The 21,337-nt window shown below is 43.9% G+C and overlaps 1 protein-coding gene across 1 annotated transcript in view; it reads left to right on the top strand.

The window, feature by feature from the left end:
- The window catches only part of LOC133138880 (sodium channel protein type 8 subunit alpha-like), a 75,674-nt gene that overhangs the window by 6,802 nt on the left and 47,535 nt on the right, over positions 1–21,337 (top strand). The window contains exons 2-9 of the mRNA XM_061258001.1: positions 2,898–3,236; positions 10,214–10,332; positions 11,861–11,950; positions 12,382–12,510; positions 15,192–15,283; positions 19,795–20,004; positions 20,399–20,462; positions 20,801–20,942. Coding sequence (XP_061113985.1) covers positions 2,955–3,236; positions 10,214–10,332; positions 11,861–11,950; positions 12,382–12,510; positions 15,192–15,283; positions 19,795–20,004; positions 20,399–20,462; positions 20,801–20,942 — 1,128 coding nt within the window. The 5' untranslated portion in view covers positions 2,898–2,954. The remainder of the gene's footprint in view (positions 1–2,897; positions 3,237–10,213; positions 10,333–11,860; positions 11,951–12,381; positions 12,511–15,191; positions 15,284–19,794; positions 20,005–20,398; positions 20,463–20,800; positions 20,943–21,337) is intronic.

A 21,337-nucleotide genomic window follows, 5' to 3' on the forward strand; every position in this document is an offset into this window, starting at 1 on the left:
CCCATTTTACATTTTAGCTAGATGAGCGACATGCAGTGCTTTTTAAAATTTAATCACAGAAGTGAGATTAATTCAGAAAATTGGCAGAGGAAAGCAAATTAAGATTGCTTGCTCTGGCCCTTCTGCTGGACTTTTCATTGAATAGTTCTGTGATATAGCTTGTTGCATTAATGGCAAGTAGTTTGCTGTGTTATTGTAAAATTATTGAAAATAGTTGGCATAGCCTCCACATAATTTCAGGGAGGTTGAGTTGATTTTGTAGCCCATTTAGTGATTCTTACTCTGTATGATAGCCTAATATTTGAATATGTAATAAAAACATACTGATATGACCTTTCGTCTGTTTTAATTGTCCACATTTATTTCACTTGTCTCATTTTTAGACTAGTTTCCCCACAATATAAACAGGTACTAAATGCTAAATTGGCAATGATAAGTATAACTGAAAGGCCAATACAATAGTGACAGGCCAGTAAAGGCGTCCTAATTGGCTAGGTTTTTCCTCTAAAAGAAAAGGGCTTTGGTAACTACCCAACTGTACACTCAAGTGTTGCTCTGCTTGACACAAGTTGAAAGCTAGTGCTTTTATCTGAGTTTAACCCTTGCATATCAGGAACCTGTCCATTGCAACTACTAAAGAGTTGAATGCCAATTTCATGGCCCTCTGCTGTAGGAGACCTCAGGATTTTGTTTTACCAGAATGGTCATAGGACAATATTTTTTAAAAGGTTGTATTTCTTACACTTTAAATAACAACAAATTTTAAGATTTTTTTGGTGTGGAGCTGTTTTAGCAGTCTGAAATCACTCACACCTCTGCACATTTGATGGTTTGTTCTCTTGCACTCTCAGCATTTGTAGCTAATCAGCCCCAGCATGCTGTATGCTGCGGTGAGCCACAGAGCTCCCAAACAGGTTAATCATCTGAAAGTTTCATCACTGATTAATGTCCTAAAATCATTTAGTCTGAAAAAAAAGTTGTTACCTAGGAATTAAAACATCCAACAGGAGTGCGAGGGCACCGTAATATTTAGCATGAAATGTAATTTTGAAATGATGATTGAATGATGAGATGAGAAGTATAGCCAATCACAAGTGGCACGAAAGGCTTATGATGTTGGATTATTCGTCCGTCTTGTTGCTCATCATGTTGGGTAGTCAAGCTGCTCAGCCTGTTGGGTTTTTGGGTTGTTTGTTCTGTTGGGCAGTTGGTTTATTTATTTGTCCTGTTGGGCTGTTGAGTTATTTATTGGGCTGTTGGGTTGTTTGTCCTGTTGGGCTCTTGGGTTATTTGCTGGGCTGTTGGGTTGTTTGTCGTGTTGGGCTGTTGGGCTGTTGGGTTATTTATTGGGCTGTTGGGTTGCTCATCGTGCTGAAGCTCCAGTTCTCCCATGATCTGGTGTGGAGTCCTGACCATGCCCATGCCTTCGGAAACTGGCTGAGCACTGGACTGCTGGCCCAGTCTTGGCCCGGGAATCGGCCATAACCTTGTTGTGCGAGACTGACTCCTACAGTCGATTGAGCACCTGTGGGGTGCACACTTCCCCTATGGAAGGTCTGCACAGATCAGATGATATTTCATTGAGTATGCAGTGCTTCTGCATGTAGCTGTAGCAACATTATGAATAGTGAAGTGATTCATTGCAAGGTTAATTAAATATAGCAAAACATATATGTATGAATACTGAATTATACATACAAGCATACATATGAAGACATATTTATTTTGTCATTGTTTTTGTTGTCAAGCTGGTATTTCAGCTGCCCATATGTGTATTAATTTGTTAAAGCATGCCTTAAGGCCTAACTCAACTGTAACTAATGAAATTAGTGGCATTTTAGAGGCTAACCTAAGGCTAACTGAACATATGCTGTTTGGTGCCTGTTGTCTTTGTTAGCCTTTCAAGGCTGTTGATTCTGCTCACAAACATACAGGCTGTTAATAAAACAGACCAGAATTATTCTGCTGAAATATTAAATATACCCCCCGTTGGAAAAGTAAAGTTATTAGTAAGTGTACTTGTCAACAATGATGCATTTAATTGTTGTCTGTGAAATGACATTGGTCCAAAAATGAGTGCATTTTCTGTGATTGAGACCTTATTAGAAGTTATAAAATATGTGGATTCATTTAGCAGATTATTATCTTTTCCAGCATTGTTAGTACTGGTAGCAGTGCATATGCTTATAATGAATATGTTCGGAAAGATTTGATTTTGTTTAGTTTGATTATTCAGTGTTGTATGACACATTGTGATTATTCAGTGGTGTAGTCCACACAGTAATTATTTGGTGGTTTAATATGACAGATAGCAAATATTCAGTCACAGAGTACAGATAGGAATGTTCCAGCAGTATAGTACAGATGGCGATTATTGGTATAGTAGCTGATGATTATTTGGTGGTGTATATCAGATTGCAGTTATTCAACTGTGTAGTGGCATTGTACATATTGTGAAAGAGATTCTATAGATTTTTTCCCCCTTATGTAACATCATGAGATGGATGGCAGTAGAGGGTTGATGAAAACATCTAAAAACACTCAATAGCCTTTCTGAAATGCAAAACCAAGCCTCTAAGCAGTGAAAAGACGGCCTCTTCTCCCCTGTACTAATTCACTTCCATGTAGCTGCCATCTTGTTTGCTTAATGCACAGTTATCCAAACTAAGGTCTGTATAGTGGTGGTGGTTTGCTAGGTGCCCCCTTGTGGTGGTTGTGGGAAGGTAAAAATAATACAGTTTATATTTGAATTCGCTGTTGGTCCACTGGGACCCTCCTGCTCTTTTGGCAGTGCTAGCCCTGCAGGGTAATGGCGGTCTGCCGTGCCTCTTCTTGTCTTCCATGGGGGAAAGAGCTTGAGAACCGCTGCCCTAACGTCTGCTGTCTCCTCCCTGCAGAGCTGGCTGTCCTGGATGGTACCTAACTAAAGAGGAAGCTGTAAGCAGGATGAAAACATGGCCGCGCCCCTTCTTGCACCACCAGGACCTGACAGCTTCAAGAAGTTCACCCCGGAGTCTCTGGCCAACATCGAGAGGCGCGTCGCCGAGCAAAAGGCCAAGAAGCCGGCCAAGCCCGACAGCAGTCACCGTGACGATGACGACGAGAACAAGCCCAAGCCCAACAGCGACCTGGAGGCGGGCCGCAGCCTGCCCTTCATCTACGGGGACATCCCTAAAGGAATGGTAGCAGTGCCCCTGGAGGATTTGGACCCTTTCTATGTGAATCAAAATCAAAAAGTGAGTCCGCCCACTACCTGCCCCCTGCTATGTTCCTTAGTTACACTTTCCAGACTAGAGAAGCCACACCTCCCCCTTGCCACCAAGGGCAAAAGTAACTCCCATGGTGGATGAATGGGGGGTGGGGGGTGGGGGTGGATGGGGGTGGGTCGTAGTTCTGGCCATGTTTGTTCAGCTAACTGTTGGGTAGCTTGTTGCTTGTTCAGCTAACTGTTGAACCTGTACAGTATATCCAGAAAGGCTGGATGAAAATGACCCGTAATGGCAATGCAGCAATGTGTCTGGCAGTTACTGTATGTGTCTGTGGTTTTGTTGTTTTTTGCGTGGGGGGGGGTGAAGGGCCAAGGGCTGAGGCTCCTGCCCTGCTGGTGAATGGGACTGCTCACATCCAGCCTCTAAATCTGATTACTTCTCTTTCATTTGTCCTTTTTATAAAGAAAGCAGATTGCCGCTGGCAAAAGCCTTCTCTATTGAGAAGGCCCAAACAATGCCCAGATTTAATGCATGAGACGTAAGATCATTCATCTGAAAGCTCAGTACAAACACAGTCAAAAAGGGAAAAACATCAGAATAAGATTGGGGGCCTGATCTTAAAGAGGAATCTCTCCCTGATTGAGCCATACCTTATAGTTTTCAGGTAAGTTGGGTCAATGAGCAGCCTTCCAAACTTGTTACATCTTTCATAAACATAAATCAAACTGATGACGTTTATACTTTTAATTTTTTTAACTCTTTTTCATTAACCCAGACACCTGATTGGTTTGAAGCAGATATTCAGTGTTTGACTGATCGAACAATAGATCAATTGAAATTGGGTTTCTGTCACTTGCAATGTGTGAGCTGTGTCTTACATAGGAGCTCTTTCTCCCAACCAACTGAAATGCAGAGCACTGGGGGAAAAAAGTCCCATGATGCACTTGGGTCCGGTTCTCTCTGCTGGCTGCCACTTCTGCACTGTAGCGACACACCACAATGTTCAAATGCTGTGGACGCCAGTTACAGGGTGACCCCTCTTGAAATAGATACAATTGGAGAACAAAAAAAATCCCACTTCCAACTTTCCCACTTTTTCCCCGGAAGCAGCACCTGCCTCGGTTCTCCTTTGCGGATATACTGTTATGGGCAGAAAAAAAACTTTAAATGGAAACCGCGATGGACAGCGATGTTCAAAGTCATGAAGTGTTTTGTAGGTGAAATGTGGATTGTTTTCTGAGAGTGATAATGTACATGAAAGCAGAGTACCCCTGTGTGCTGCAGGGTACAAGGTTCTGATGGGCTGAGTATTCTCATGCAGAGATACTGATAACACTGGATTATTCTGCTTCATAATCCTATGTCAGTTGTTATAAGATGGTCATGATGTATGTTTGTGCTTAAGACAACAATTATTTAGAGTTGGCATAGGCGTAATTGTATAGAAATGGAATGGAAAGAGGCCTGCAGACGGAGGTGAGGTCACAGAACAGGTCTCGTGGGCTGATGGACATGTGGACTGAGAGTTGGCTGCCCTACAGACTGTGTCACACAGTCCCCCTCCTGGATATTCATTTAAATCCCCAAAAGGTGCATTTGGCCATGCACAATGCAGGCCAGCAGCACACTGGCTGACTTTAGACCCAGCTGCGGTAGGGAAGATTAGCTCAGGGCAAAGGGAACTGCCAAATCCCCCAGCCTTTCAATGAGAGATTCTAGATTCTGGATGTGTCAACCCAAGCCCCAAACAATCCCAGGCTATATGAACCCTACAGTAGTACAGCCTATAGGCTAAAAGTCCTCCCCAGCACTAACCAATGGGGGGAAAGCTACATTTTAGGGCAGTGAATTGAATCGGAGCCCTCACCAGCCCTGCACATTAGGTCAGCCAATGAGAGCCCACGGCAGGTAACCCAGCAGCCACTTAAATGAAGCTGCTTGAGAATGTTTTTCATGGAAAGCCATTGCAGACGTAATTTCCAGCTTTATTTGGGAGTATGTTTTTCAATGCTCTGTCATTGGAACCTAAACTAATCAGATTCCCTGCAAGGTAAATTAAGAAGGCCACTTCTGAAATGTACTGTATCATTTGTCATGCGAGTTCAGAAGGAAGCTGAAGTGGAGGATTAGGGCAAAGATGGTGGATGGAAGATGGGATTATTTACTAATTATTTATTAAGTTTTAATCAGTTATACCGACTGGTCCTTTATATTGTCCGTTCGGAACTTCAAACCGAACCTTTAATAATAATTTGAAACCAAACATTCTGGTCAAAAACCGGGAATCTGGCAACCCTAGTCAGTATACATTGTGTGTGCTTATGTGAGTGTGTGTAGCATGAAACTGTGTGTATGTGTGTGTGTGTGTGTATGTGTTTGTATATACGTGTGTGTATGTGTGTGTGTGTGTGTGTGTGTGTGTATACGTGTGTGTGTATATATATGTGTGTGTGTGTGTATACGTGTGTGTGTATATATGTGTGTGTGTGTATACGTGTGTGTGTGTGTGTACGTGTGTGTGTGTATGTGTGTGTATATACGTGTGTGTATGTGTGTGTGTGTGTGTGTATACGTGTGTGTGTATATGTGTGTGTGTGTGTGTACGTGTGTGTATATATGTGTGTGTGTGTGTGTGTGTGTGTATACGTGTGTGAGGGAGGCTTGTGCTGCTGAGCACATTGTTGTTCCACAGCGCTTAGGTAACTGTCAGCAGATGAGCTCAGGAGTAAAATGGGTACCCTCGATAAAGCGCGCTGCTTCCAGAAACACTGAAACACAGGCTGGGGGAGGTGCACTTATCCTCATTATCAGTCCTGTCCAAACCTCCGTCACACTGGCTACCCCTGTCTTCTGGGGCGGGGTTAAAGCAAGCGCATCAGGATTCTGCAGTAGATTGGGCCTTGCGAATTGCTTCTCTCGATGGCTAGCAGCATTAGCGCCTGTTCTGGAGCACCTTGTGTTTTTCTCTGGCTGCGTTTTGGATTAAGGCGTACAACATTTCTCTTACATCCCCCACCCCACTCCTTTCAGGAGCCTGTTTGCTCCATTTCACGGTGCTGGCAGTTTTTTTAAAGCCTGTACAAAACGGACTGTACTAAAGTCAGAGAGTGGAAGAGCGTTAGAAGGGTGGGATTATGTGGGAGTGGGAGTGGGTTTGGGTATGGCCTAAACCTAGTCCGTATGTATGCGCTTGTGTATGTCTCTCTGGGTGTGACTGCATGTGTGTAGGCGTGAGTGTGGGATTGGGGGTGTGTCGGCGTGAGTGTGGGGTTGGGGGTGTGTAGGCGTGAGTGTGGGGTTGGGGGTGTGTAGGCGTGAGTGTGGGGTTGGGGGTGTGTAGGCGTGAGTGTGGGGTTGGGGGTGTGTAGGCGTGAGTGTGGGGTTGGGGGTGTGTCGGCGTGAGTGTGGGGTTGGGGGTGTGTAGGCGTGAGTGTGGGGTTGGGGGTGTGTCGGCGTGAGTGTGGGGTTGGGGGTGTGTAGGCGTGAGTGTGGGGTTGGGGGTGTGTCGGCGTGAGTGTGGGGTTGGGGGTGTGTCGGCGTGAGTGTGGGGTTGGGGGTGTGTAGGCGTGAGTGTGGGGGTGGGGGTGTGTAGGCGTGAGTGTGGGGGTGGGGGTGTGTCGGCGTGAGTGTGGGGGTGGGGGTGTGTCGGCGTGAGTGTGGGGGTGGGGGTGTGTCGGCGTGAGTGTGGGGGTGGGGGTGTGTAGGCGTGAGTGTGGGGTTGGGGGTGTGTAGGCGTGAGTGTGGGGGTGGGGGTGTGTAGGCGTGAGTGTGGGGGTGGGGGTGTGTCGGCGTGAGTGTGGGGTTGGGGGTGTGTAGGCGTGAGTGTGGGGGTGGGGGTGTGTAGGCGTGAGTGTGGGGGTGGGGGTGTGTAGGCGTGAGTGTGGGGGTGGGGGTGTGTCGGCGTGAGTGTGGGGGTGGGGGTGTGTCGGCGTGAGTGTGGGGGTGGGGGTGTGTCGGCGTGAGTGTGGGGGTGGGGGTGTGTAGGCGTGAGTGTGGGGGTGGGGGTGTGTCGGCGTGAGTGTGGGGGTGGGGGTGTGTCGGCGTGAGTGTGGGGGTGGGGGTGTGTCGGCGTGAGTGTGGGGGTGGGGGTGTGTAGGGCGCGGTCCCCCGCGCTCCTGGGGCTCGGCCGCTCGCGCTGTGTGTGATAAACGCAGCGGAGTCTGATGACACAGCAGCCTTCCTCTCCAGTGGGGGGCTGGGCTCTGCGGCGTTGCTTCGAGCAGCCCAGCCCACCGCCGTGCTGACAGAGTCCACTCTTCTGCGCTGTCCACATTACAGAAAATACACAGTGCCCAGGAGTCAGTGTCTCTGTGTTAGCCCCTGCTGTGCTCTCGCTTTGCTGCTTGAGGTTTTTCTGTGGGGCTGTGGCAGGGAGCATCCACCCAGACGTGCCTCACGCACGTGCGTGTTCCTATGTGTGTGCCATGACTTGATATTTTAGTCCACTGGCTTCAAATGAAGACAAACACCATTGTGTTAGCTACTGATGCTAACGCCATTTGATAAGTGTCATGGCCTCTGAAGGAGAGAGGCTATATTGAAAGAGTGCTTTGGTCACTGAACGGAAGGAGGCTTCAGGACCATCTGAAGAATCGCATGTGTTTTTGGATGACTGTTTGATTCCTAAGAGGCAGCTATTGGACCTTTTCACTGATATGCTGCAATCTCTCTCTCTCTCTCTCTCTCCCTCCCTCTCTCTCTCTGTCTCTGTCTCTCTCTCTGTCTCTGTCTCTGTCTCTGTCTCTGTCTCTGTCTCTGTCTCTCTCTCTGTCTCTCTCTCTCTACTGCAGTCTGTGTGTCTGCCTTTTTGTCTCTCTGCTATGGATAATGACATCTTCAGTAGCTTGTGTGTGTGAGTGTGTGTGTCTTCGTTGAATGGTGTGCTTGTGTTGTGTGTATTTCTGTTTATGTGTGTGTTGTGTGTGCTGTGTTTTTGTGTTTATATGTGTGTGTTGTATGTATTTCTGTTTATGTGTGTGTGTTGTGTGTGTTGTGTGCTGGCATCCTCCCTCCCTCAATTCCTCCGCTAAATACTACTTTTGGCAGGATTTCAGTATCTAAGCAGTATATTGATTTTGATGCATTGGTATTGATATTGATATCTTTGGAAGATTGAAATACATCTGATCCTGGCAGCATATAGTATCAGCCAATTCATCTTGCTCACCATATTGCCAGTGGCTTGTTTCTGTTGGGAGGTATAAGCTTGTCGCTTATTTAACATTACGCTTACATTACATTACATTCATTGAGCAATACTGCCCATGTTGCCAAAGGATAATGATATAGAGCAATGAGACCAAGGGAATTGCCAGCTTACCCCCTATCATTGCCCAGCGAAGCTGAGCCAATGGTGACTCGCCAATACAGACTTCCACCCATGGGCCGTGACAGGCCATTTTGCAGGACCTTTCTACCATTTTTTAATGTAGAATTTTCATAAAGTTATTTTTTGAGAAATATTGCATTGGAACAGGAATGCAGAAATAAGGCCATAGGAGCTGTTTGAAATGTAATGCCGTAGATTTAGTGCAGGATTTGGGGTAACCACCCCCCCCCCGCCCTCCTCAGGCGCGCCCGCTCCTCTCTCAGGCCTCTGTGGTGTGCAGAGCGGCTGCCTCAGCTGGGTCTAATGCAGGGGGAGGCCTTGTAAAAGCAGAAGAACGGCATGCATGAATGCGCAGGGGAACCTCATCAATCTTTCACGTAAATTGCAATGTTTTATTTAAACAATTGCGAGGTCGTCCACTCTCACTTCGCCGTTGCCGTCCTATGAACAAAAAGGCAGCTGCGGTGGCCCTCACAGTGAAGGGGAAGGTTGGTAAATGGGAGTGGAAAGTGGATTGAGGGGGAAGGTTGGAACTGTACTCCTCACATCCCACCCCACCCCACCCCCAGCAGGGCTCAGCCTTCTCTGTGTGTGAGCCTAATGTACCCGCTCCCCCCCTGTTCAAACCGTCCGCGCTTCCTGTGGCAGCTGTCACTTGCCCCGGTCATTCGAGGGCGGTTCTCGTCAATTGATTGATCAGCAGCGGTTTTTGGGTCTCCTAGGTGCCGCTGGCTGAGCCCGCCCCTCCTCCCCTCTTGGGCTGTAAGGCAGCGTAAGACGCTCGCTGTCCGATGTGCCTGTAACGTTAGCGTGGCTGTCTCGGGTTTGCGCACATTCGTTGCAGAGGGGAGAAAAGGGATAACTGGTTCCCTGGGAGCAGGAGTGTCCATTGTGTTTTTTTCCCCCGCATATTTATGGAGATGGGAAATGGCTCAGAGGTTCCGTCGAAGTAAATAATGTCAAAAAAGAAAAGAGAAACCCTGCTTCGCTCCCCCTCTGTTGTCTGGTCACGTCTCGTCTCTAAACCCAGCGACCCATTGCAGTAGATGTAGTTTGGTCTGTTCAGAGCTGTAAAGGAGCACCTCCAAAAAACTGTCAATTTGTACTCTGTTTCCTGCCTGTCCAGCAGGATGTGTCATGTTTATGATTGGTCACAGTAAACCCACGTAAGAATGATGTCATAGTAGTCATGGTTGGGATCTTCTGTGCGTGTGTGTGATGTCACTTCCTTGTACAGGAGGCTAAATTTCAAATTAGGAGCTTGGTTCTCCAATAGGACTATTTGGCTTTGTGGGGTGACATACTGCTTTATACTATCCAAACTAGCATTGCTGAAATAATTAATATTCTTAATACTTTTTATTCTTCTATGATTGAAAAATGCTTACAGCATGTCAGTGTCATTTGAGTGTACTGTATTGTGTGCCTGCATGTTGATAATGATTAAGCACAATGTTCTGTATGTTTCACTATTGCTACATTTTCAATTGTGCTAGAATAGGGAGCTGAGCTTATTATTATTTCATATTTGAGTGTATTAAACATTCAGCACTACATATTAATTATGTTATATGACATCATAAAGTAAGACATGCATAGCTCTTCTCCTGTTTAACAGCCCTCTCTCTCTCTCTCTCTCTCTCTCTCTCTCTCTCTCTCTGTTCTCTCTCCACAGACGTTTATAGTGCTAAATAAAGGGAAAACAATCTTCCGCTTCAGTGCCACACCTGCCTTGTACTTCATTCCTCCTTTTAATCTTGCTAGGCGAATAGCTATTAAAATTTTGATACATTCATATCCTTTTCAAAAGTGCTGTCTGATGTTAGCCATGTTAATGATGTTGACAGTGACGATTTTGACAGTGTTAATGACTGTAATGCTAATGATAATGACTGTTACAGTGATAGTGATGAAGATGATGATGATGATGATGATTGTAATCATAATGATCATAATGTTAATAATGACTTTCATTTTGACAGTGATGATAGATAGATAGTTAACAGACATGGGTCAAATATGTAATTGTTTGGGAATCAAGTACTTTTGTGAGTATTTCATAGGTTCCAATACACCAGACAGGCTCAGAAAAGCGTAGGAAATTATTTGAATCCAAAACAGTTACGCATTTGACCCAGGTCTGGATGGTAATGATGGCAACAGCCCTTATTATGACAGTGACGATGAAAATGCAATGATGACAGCAGTTATAATGGTGACGACATTAATGGTAATTCTAATGGTAATGACAACGAAGGTTACCCTGACAATGATGACAATCAGGATAAAGGTGACCTTGTGAAAGAGGTGTTGAGGTGTGTCTGAGTTGCTCTTCCTTGGACTCTGTTTCAGAAAAAAATATTTAAAAAAATCATCTTGATTTGTATGGCGGCACGGATGGTGCAGTGGGTAGCACTGCCGCCTCACAGCAAGGAGGTCCTGGGTTCGAATCCCCGTCGGCCGGGGCCTCTCTGTGCGGAGTTTGCATGTTCTCCCCGTGTCTGCGTGGGTTTCCTCCGGGTACTCCGGTTTCCTCCCACAGTCCAAAGACATGCAGGTTAGGCCGATTGGAGAGTCTAAATTGCCCGTGTGAGTGAATGGTGTGTGTGCCCTGCGATGGACTGGCGACCTGTCCAGGGTGTATTCCTGCCTTTCGCCCAATGTATGCTGGGATAGGCTCCAGCCCCCCTGCGACCCTGATCGGGATAAGCGGGTTCAGATAATGGATGGATGGATGGATCTTGATTTGTCCTGCCTCCTCTTTTTCATACTTTGACCTCAGGCAATGTTATAGAAAATATACTCACAGTTTCCTGAGATGGGCTTTTGCCTGTCAATTGAGTCTATGATGGCATACTTACTCCCACATGATAATCGACTGCCTGCACGAGCAGCGAATTTGTGCTTCTGATCTCGGCAGGTTTGGGGTCCATGGTCTCAGTTATACAGAGGCTGGACTAATGGCAGCCCCAGACTGTTTAAGTGGGAATTATCTATAACAGTTTTTCAGCCGATTTTAAAAGATTAGCTGTTTTCTCATAGGGGCAGGGCTGAAATGGCTAAGTATTAGGTCTTAAATGTACAGTAGGTTGTAAATCTGGCCTGGAGTGAGTGTAGCATTGATTTCTGGCCTGGGTAACACAGAACAGGGCGCAGGTGACCGTGAGTGTCCTAGAAGAGCAACTCAATTTCAGGGATACTTCCTTTCCTTCATGGTGGGGAGGAGGGGGGGGGGGGGGATTGAGGGGCAGTTGATTGAGGGGCAGTTGATGTGGGATTTTGGTTAATGTTTCCATTTCTGTTTTCCTTGACTCTCTTCCACTTTGTTCAGCATGATCATTATGTGTACGATTTTGACCAACTGTGTGTTCATGACTTTTAGCAATCCCCCAGAATGGTCCAAACAAGTAGAGTGAGTACCCCTTACTGCAATAGTATCTCCTATCATATAGATAGTCTGTTGCAGATATGTGTGAACACTGAATGTCTGTTCTTAGATTCTGGCTGCCACTTTCTCTGTCACTCAGTACTGTTGCATTCTGGGCTTCCTGTACATCTTAATTTTATCAGCCTGTTCCCCAAACAGACCCATTTTCAATGTTTTGTAATGTTATTACCTGCTGATTTTTCACACACAGTTCTGTTTTAATGCATGCATAGAGCATTCTAGATTAATCGCACATTAGTATTAATGTGCATATAATATATGAATCTAAGTGCAGGCACTATACGGGAAAGGCAGACAATGCCCCCTGTGGCCGCTTGCTGCATGTACTATTTAAAGAAGAGTAAGAATCGGCTCAAACCAACTCTTAATTTAGATTTTTTTTTCTTTTCCTCAAGGTACACCTTTACTGGAATTTATACCTTCGAATCAACTATAAAAATCATTGCTCGTGGTTTCTGTATAGACAATTTCACATTCCTGAGAGACCCATGGAATTGGCTAGATTTCATGGTGATCTCCATGGCGTAAGTATACTCCTACTCACCTTGACACTTTTACCTGTTTTCCAGTGCCAGGGACTAGCATACAACAGACTTAACTTGCTATCCACAATTTTTCCTGCCTAGATATAAATTAGTCTGAAGGTGAAAAAGGGTTTTATTTCCAAGTTTCTTTTGTTGATGTGTGATAAAGCCCAAATTGTTTAGGCACCCTGCTGTTTAATTAATTTGTACACACTAGTGGCAAAGAATGGCAGAACATGGGAATTACCAAACCTTCACAAGCAGCTAGTAAATGAAACAGATTTCCAGAACCTTCACAAATCAACCTGTAACATGAGAGTTCCAGAACCTTCACAAATAAATCTGAAACATGGGAATTACAAAACCTTCACAAGCAGCTAGTAAATGAAGCATCAAAATTCGAGAACCTTCACTAATCAACCTGTAACATGAGAGTCCCACAGCCTTCACAAATTAATCTGAAACATGAGAATTCCAGAACATTTTCAAGCAGGCCGTGAATATGAAAGCCGAGACATTTTCTTCCAAAGTGGTAGTTGGCTCCTTTCAGTTCTTAACTCCATCTTTAATGTGCTGTTATTAATCAGAAAGGTGTCATTCCTCTTTGGTTTAGGATGTCTAAAGGACCCCATTCCCTCATTTCTTCTTTCTATCCTCATCTTTTTTCCTCTGGGTCTTGTCCATTACAAACAGTAGGGACCAAAGGTCTGAGGACACAACACAGAACTGATTGTTTTCACTGTATGTCAAGGGCCAATACAATTGTATATTCAGTTATGCTTCATATTGAAGAGTACATTATTTTGCATTATTCAATAAGTCAAAAAAGTTGTAAGAATTTATTGAAGCTCAAAAATAAATTGTTCGTAATTGGCACTTTCTCAACACTTCCCATAGATGTTCTATTGATGTTACTTGACTTTTGATGGGAATGCCGTCCTAATAAGCTCCCTTTGTTCTCAGTGTATTCTCAAGTACTGAGTCTAACTGGAGTATCATAATTGCATAGTCCTTGACAACCAGGACTTGGCGGTGTCCTCAGATGTTTGATCCCCAGTGTATCAATCTCCTTCTCTTCTTCCCAGTTTCTCTGATTAGCACATGATCATCTCCACCCTGACATAATGGAGGCTCATTCTGCCTGACCTGGGCGAGGCCAATCAGGCAGCTCTCCCTCAATCTGACCCATCCCCCATTCCTCTGGCCCAGGCCAAACAGGCGCGGTTTCTGGATGAAAACTCCATGCACAGGCCTCCAGCTCTTCTGCTTAGCCATGACAAAACTCATATTACAGTGCAATTAAAAATGCTTCACATAGTAACCACCACTGCCTTTCTCATATGGAACAATATTCATGAAAAGGGGGAGGTATACAGTGACCTACAGTGATAACCTGAGTGTGTTTTAGACACGATTTTTGATTATACAATGGGGGCCGTGTCATTTAGGATAAGAAGCAGACCCCCCCTCACGCCCTATCTCTTTGAGAGCCAACAACCCTTTTTCAGCATTTGAGTCAGAACCAGGCAGAACTAAGGAGTTACAGTTTCCATGCTTACTTTACATTTTTTTTGTATTACTTATGGTTTAGAAGGAGAACTGTATGATGTGGAAACTTGCTGCCCCATTCTGGCAGTCAGGCTGACGCTCCCTAGCTATAACCGGAAACCCTCGGCCCACTTAACTGCAGTGGGCCTCGGTGCCCCTACTCACAGCTTTATTAACAATCAATAAATCAGTCAATCAATCCACCAATCAGTCAATCAATCAATATTGATTCTATTGAATCTATTGAGCTTGGATGGATCTGTGCAAATCCCCCATGTGTAGGTAGGGTTTCGACTTGGTTCTTTTTCTGGTTCTGATTCTGAAGATGGAAAGGGGACTGCTCACAGCTCAATGTGCCCTCGCACCCCACTCTCCTGACACCTCGCCCTCTTACCCCAGTAATCAAGTCCCTCTAAATTTCAAGGTAGTGGATGGGGGTTGTGGTGGGAGGACACATGGAGTTAGGCTTATTTCAGTGAGTGAAGTTCCATTCTACAGTGTGTTTGTGTGTGTGTGTGTGTGTGTGTGTGTGTGAGTGTGTATGTGTGTGTGTTTGTGTGCTTGTGTGTGTGTGTGTGTGTGTGTGTGTGTGTGTTGTGTGTTTTAACAGATTACCGGTTAGAATGTCTCCCGCAGTACAGCTACTATTACTACTCCTGCCAGTAATAAAAATGATATTAATAATCCTTTAGTCTATGTATGATTGTTTGAGAGGGAATGTTGTTCAACTTGAGCTTTCATATTTCACTCTACACAGACAAAGCATGAGTGGTCTGTCGTGTGCAGTGTGCATTAACAAAGCGCTACATGTAACTCTGGTTTGATTCTGCAGGTATATAACAGAGTTTGTAAACCTAGGCAATGTCTCAGCTCTGCGCACGTTCAGGGTTTTGAGGGCTTTGAAAACAATTTCTGTTATCCCAGGTAAGGAAGCACACGGGGGCGGGGGAGAGGGGTTGGTGTCATTGTACGTAGGTGTTGTACTTCTTCTCCCTTCTTTTCGTTCCTTTCCTTTCCATAGACAGGCTCTGTGAGGGCCTTCCCCCTCCCGGTGGTGGGTGTTGTGGTGCCGTTGTGCGTTGTGTGGTTTGTTTGTCATTGGGTGTTTGTGTGTGATCCTTCCCTTATTTCAGATATGTCACAGAGTTTGTGGACCTGGGCAATGTGTCTGCGCTGAGAACGTTCAGAGTTCTCCGGGCGCTGAAAACTATCTCTGTCATTCCAGGTGAGACCAAGTTTAAACACTAAGGCTGAGCTCATTTTATTATTATTATTATTATTATTATTATTATTATTATTATTTACTATTTTATTTATTTTAACTATTATTATTTCAACAGATTTCAACCAAATTATCAAAAATGGTACTAATACATTTTTGATAGGCTTTGCAGTCTACTGTCAGTCTCTAGGCCACTCCCCAGTGCCCCAAATTAGGCATTCTTTATAACGGAGCATAGCTTCCAGTCAAATTGATTTGCTATGGGTAGAATGTTGTTAAACCCTTGTGAACATCTTTAATATGGCACATACTGGAAAGGCAGAGAAGAATTTATATTGTGATTTCTGATCTCCAGTAATCATATCTTATTTTAGTGAAGAAAAAACACCCGGGAATTTAAATGAATTCCAGCATAGCCTACAGTAGATGTTTTAGGTGTCTGAACTTTAGAATTCCCGTTGGCTTAATATAAGTCTTGAATTAAGGTCACATCTGTTCTCTGGTTGTTTCCAGATACTTGTCAATTTGCACCTGCGTTTTTTGGATGAAAGGGTCGCGGCCTGATAGCTGAAATGCGGATGACGGTTTTGTAAGCCATTAAGAGAAAAAAGGTCTTAATATACGGCTTTTCATTTGGCATAGCCAAAGTCCAAAAGAAAATCATAGTCTCGTAGAAGTTCATAAAAAATAGAAAAATGTGTTATGCCTCAGATTTGAATTTCTAAAATATTGAGTATAAACAATATTTGATCACAAAAATGTAACACTGGAACTGGTTTGTCTTCTACAGAATGTAATATATAAATCCATGTTGTTATCCTAATGCAAAATGGCACAGCATTTAATGCGATCCCTAAGAACATGCCTATTATATATTTATGAAGACTGCCAAGCCTAGTGTGTGACCTTATGCTGCATGTTGCCTCTATCAAGTCACCTGCTAATAGCTTACTGAGAGCTTGGCTGACAGATTTCCTGAAATTTTTATTTTATTAACTTTTGTTCACTTTTTCTTTTTTGGGGGGAATTATTGAACATATTTGTTTGTTTTCACATTTATTTATAATTATTTGTGTTGGTTATAATTTCCTAGAAGTCCATAAAAACATCTAACATGGAAAACATACAAATCAGGAGAAATAAAGCAAATTTAATGGAATTGGGCATATTTCAGTGAAAGATTTGATAATAGTTTAATGTAGGAAGGGAGGGAGGGGGGAAAGCCTAAAACCCCACCTATGAGCTGGTAACTTTCCAACATGTCATATTTGGACATTTACTGTGTGGTACTATATTCTGTTACATAGAAATGGTACTGTCATTTTTGGAAGTATAAATGTACAATTGTACAAAAGTGACTGTGGAGGTACATTTTTGTTCTTCAAGGATCAAATTTCACAAATGTACCCTGAGAGTGTTCTCTTTGGGTACAAATGAGTATGGTTCCCAAGCAGAAAAGGTGCACATTAATTATGTATTCAGTGTGATGGACCTATAGTATACCGCCTCAGAGACATTTACCTTTTGAGGCACTTTTCGTAAATTTATTTCTGAGTGTACAACAAATTATTCAAACAGTGCTTTGATTTATTTAGAACTTATTTTGATATAAAAACCATTTTTAAAAACATTTACTGATGACATAAATACAAACTCAGATTGCAGAACCTTGCCTGTTTCTTTGTCTTATTAGAGCTCACAATTGAGCCCCTGTTACTGACTCCATTAGGGCATGTTACAGCCTCAATTACAGCCTGTTACAGATTCCCATTACATCCCCTGTTACAGACTCCATTAGGGCATGTTACAGACTCAATTACAACCCCTGTTACAGACTCAATTACAGCCTCTTACAGACTCCATTAGGGCATGTTACAGACTCAATTACAGCCTGTTACAGACTCCATTAGGGCATGTTACAGACTCAATTACAACCCCTGTTACAGACTCAATTACAGGCTGTTACAGACTCCATTAGGGCATGTTACAGACTCAATTACAACCCCTTTTACAGAATCAATTACTCACCCTGTTACAGACTCAATTACTGCCCCTGTTACAGACTCCATTAGAGCAAGTTACAGACTCAATTACAGCCTGTTACAGACTCAATTACAGCCTGTTACAGACTCCATTGCATTTCCTGTTACATACTCCATTAAAACCCTGTTATAAACTTATTTACAACCCCTGTTACAGACTCAATTATAGCTTGTTATAGTCTCCCATTACAGCCTGTTACAGACTCAATTATCGCCTGTTACAGACTCAATTACAGCCCTTGTTACAGACACCATTGCAGCATGTTATAGACTCAATTGGAGCCTTTTACAAACTCCATTACATTTCCTGTTACAGACTCCATTAAAGCCCTGCTATAGCCTTGTTTACAACCCCTGTTACAGGCTCAATTATAGTTTGTTATAGACTCCCATTACAGCCTGTTACAGACTCAATTATAGCCGGTTACAGACTCAATTACAGCCCCTGTTACAGACACCATTACAGCATGTTATAGACTCAATTGGAGCCTTTTACACCAATTTGCAAAGTGGAGTCATTTGTGAGCTGAAGACATGGAAGCTAGTTGATGACACTTTTTTCTGAAGATAATTACAGATAAGAACATTCTACAATAAGGTTGTCATGACAAATGAGCTAGCGATGGAGTGAAAGTTCAATATAATTTAAGTCTCAGCGCTGGGCACAATGATGATACCAATGACGTCAAATCCTCCGTCACTGTACTATAAAGAAAAATTGTTGCGACCGACCATGAAATGTGATAATCGCTGGTGGCAGGTGGCAACGATCATACATGCCCTAACTATGAACTGGCCTTCATACTCCAGCTCTGCTTCCCCAGACAGGGGCTGTGGTTCAGCCCAGCATACTGCTGCACCGGCAGGTACCACTGAGCCTTGCGTGGAGGGGGTGGGGTCCTCTGCCCTCTATTCAGCCATGGATGTGTGCCAATCAGCAGAACCCTTCAGAATGAAGTGGACCAGTCTAGTTCTCAGGCATTTCTTTTATATGCTAAATTAAAATTTGTTAGTAAGGAATGGGGTATGGGGAGTTTGTAATTATATGAAAAAATGCACAGAAAATCTGTTACTTGAAAAACTTTTTCAGATGGCAGAGATGTGAACAATTTTTCTCTTCAGCCTTGGCGTTTAAATGACCTGCATGTCACTTCCATCCCCTGCCTGCAACCCACCCCGCCCTCTGTCCTTTAGTTCTGCTTGGTGTTTGTGCTGCAGAATTCATTTAACCGCCGGAGTGCCGCGTACTCCCTCTGTTTTTAGGAGTCCCCACACTTCCTCACCTCGGGTTGGACCCAGAACGCTGTCCATTGATCTAAGATCTCTGAGAGCCGCCAAGATGTCGGCCTCAGCTGGCTGCTTACCACCCGCGAGCTCTGTAACCCTCAGAGCCACGCGGCTTCACTGAGCTTCATAGCTTAAGCCTCAGCTCTCCATCCTGCCAAAAGTGCTGGCATCTTTTCGTCTACAACATCAAAATATGTCATTTGCACTTAAATGCCTGGCTGGGGACCTTCCAAGGCTAGTCGACTTGTGCTCTATATCTGAAAGTCATTGACGTCACATCATGATTGATATTAATTAATTTTGTAATTCAAAAGGGCCCTGTGGACTTAAAGCAACAACAAGTTCATTAGTTACCATTACCATTTTTTGCATTAAAATGTTAAAAATAATACAAAGTACGAACTGAAGTATGAACACTGAAGTGTGTCCACTGGCATACTGCTTCATCAGCAAGTTAAACCACAAGACCAAATCTGACCAGTTAATGCACTGGATCGATTAAAAGCAGCCCAGGTTATACAGTCTCAGGGGCAAGAATTAGAAAATGGTGAAATTGATGGTCAATGTGGGCATGTAAGACCAGCTATGCCTTTAATGCAATCTAGTAATGATGCGGTCAGTGTCCAACCGCTAGGAGAAGTGGGGTGACTCTTAAATTCTACTTGTTCTCTCTGTTGGAGCTACTGTATTTACAAACGTCTTTCAAATGTACCTTTTGGTACATTAATTGGTAAAGTGACGGTAAATTCTAATGTTTGTCTGATTGGCTCACTGCAGCTCACATCCTGAATGGTTGTCTCCTGCTCAAGCCAAATTGGTTTATGGCACCTCGACTCAATACAGATTCGGCACATAATATGTTTTCCTCTCAAATGTAAACTTTGTCACTAAAGTGTAACATTGCCGAACACGTGCTGTAAAAGATGTAAATAGATGTTTGTGCTAACAAACGCAAACATTTGTTGCAGCAGGTGAGAAGAATTGTGCCATCAACCTGGTTACTGCCATAGTCCTGTACATATTGAGTCTGGCCCAGTAACTGGCCCCTGGTGGCGGCCAAACATGATGCGTCTATAGGCTGGTCCCTCTAGATGCAAATTCCATTCAGAAGCGCTTAAGGACCCTTTGCTTTGGAATATCGGTGACTGTCTGCGCCCCCCCCGTGTGTGTGTCACCGCCCTACAGGTCTGAAGACCATTGTTGGCGCCCTGATCCAATCTGTGAAGAAGCTGTCGGACGTGATGATCCTCACCGTCTTCTGCCTCAGCGTCTTCGCCCTGATTGGTCTGCAGCTCTTTATGGGAAACCTGCGGCAGAAGTGTGTGGTCTGGCCCATAAACTCCACCGATACCAACAGCAGCAAGTTCGACTGGGACGAGTACATCATGAACACCAGTGAGCCTCCCGCATGGACATGCAAAGATAAACACACACATTGTTCTTACCACACTGTTGATATTTCAGGTGCTGTGTTTTTCTTGTTTTGTTCTGCTCTGTGAGGCACATCGTGGTTTTTTTCTGGAGATCTCTGGATTAAGAATGTATTCTGTCTATCATTCTGCTTTGCAGCTACACAGATCAAAATAAGAGATGCAACAAATTCAGTTTAACTGTTGTTGGCTGTGAAAAATACCAAGACTCGCTAAGGCTTTGAGGTCTCAAGAGTTAGTAGTGACCCATTGAAGATTTTCGAAGATGGCATGTTTGGGGATTATGAAGGAACAAAAATAATGCTGATTACAACAGAGGAGGTTTTTAAGTTGCTAACATTTCTTTATTTTGTTTTCAGCCAATTTCTACATCGTCCCAGGACAACTGGAAGCTCTCCTGTGTGGTAACAGTTCTGATTCGGGGTGAGGGTTCCATTCTAGGACACAACTACTATACAACCAAAACACTGCTACCATGCCACGTAAACACAAACACATCTACGACGCTATTACTGCACTACTACCAGATAATTGCCACTCTGCTACTAATGTATTCCCCAAATCTTGTAAAATGTTTTATTTCTGCTGTTCATCTTAAAAGGAATTACGTACATAAGGTTCAGAGGGTATTTCACTGTTGATATTTAAATGTTATGAACTGACCTAAGAGTTCATTTCACACTGAAACACAGTGGCTTTAACACACTTAAGTTGTTTTAGAAACGGTACTTTCTTTGAGTGTATTTGTCTTTCCCCCCCAGTCGCTGCCCTGAGGGGTACACGTGCATGAAGGCTGGGAGGAACCCCAACTACGGCTACACCAGCTTCGACAGCTTCGGCTGGGCCTTCCTGGCTCTCTTCCGTCTCATGACCCAGGACTTCTGGGAGAACCTTTACATGCTGGTAAGGGTTGCCTATGGTTGCACCTCTGCATTCCATATTTTGTGTACCTGTACCCCACCCTTCCAACCCCTTCGTCAAAGAAGGCAGAGACCCAGCCTGTCAGATCACACAGCCCATAATGTGAGGTTTACTGCACTTACTTATGAACATAGTCCACTAACCTGAGGATATATACCAAACAAAATTCTACAATTACCATTATTGTACCACTGACCTTGACCTTGGGTTCTAAGTTTATGAGGGCACGTGTGTTCTACACCATTACTATGTCAGAGACATGTGTTCTACATCATTACTATATCAGAGACATGTGTTCTACATCATTACTATATCAGAGAAATGTGTTCTACACCATTACTATATCAGAGACATGTGTTCTACGTCATTACTATATC

This window comes from Conger conger, chromosome 10 (assembly GCF_963514075.1).
Source record: "Conger conger chromosome 10, fConCon1.1, whole genome shotgun sequence".
NCBI lineage: Eukaryota > Metazoa > Chordata > Actinopteri > Anguilliformes > Congridae > Conger > Conger conger.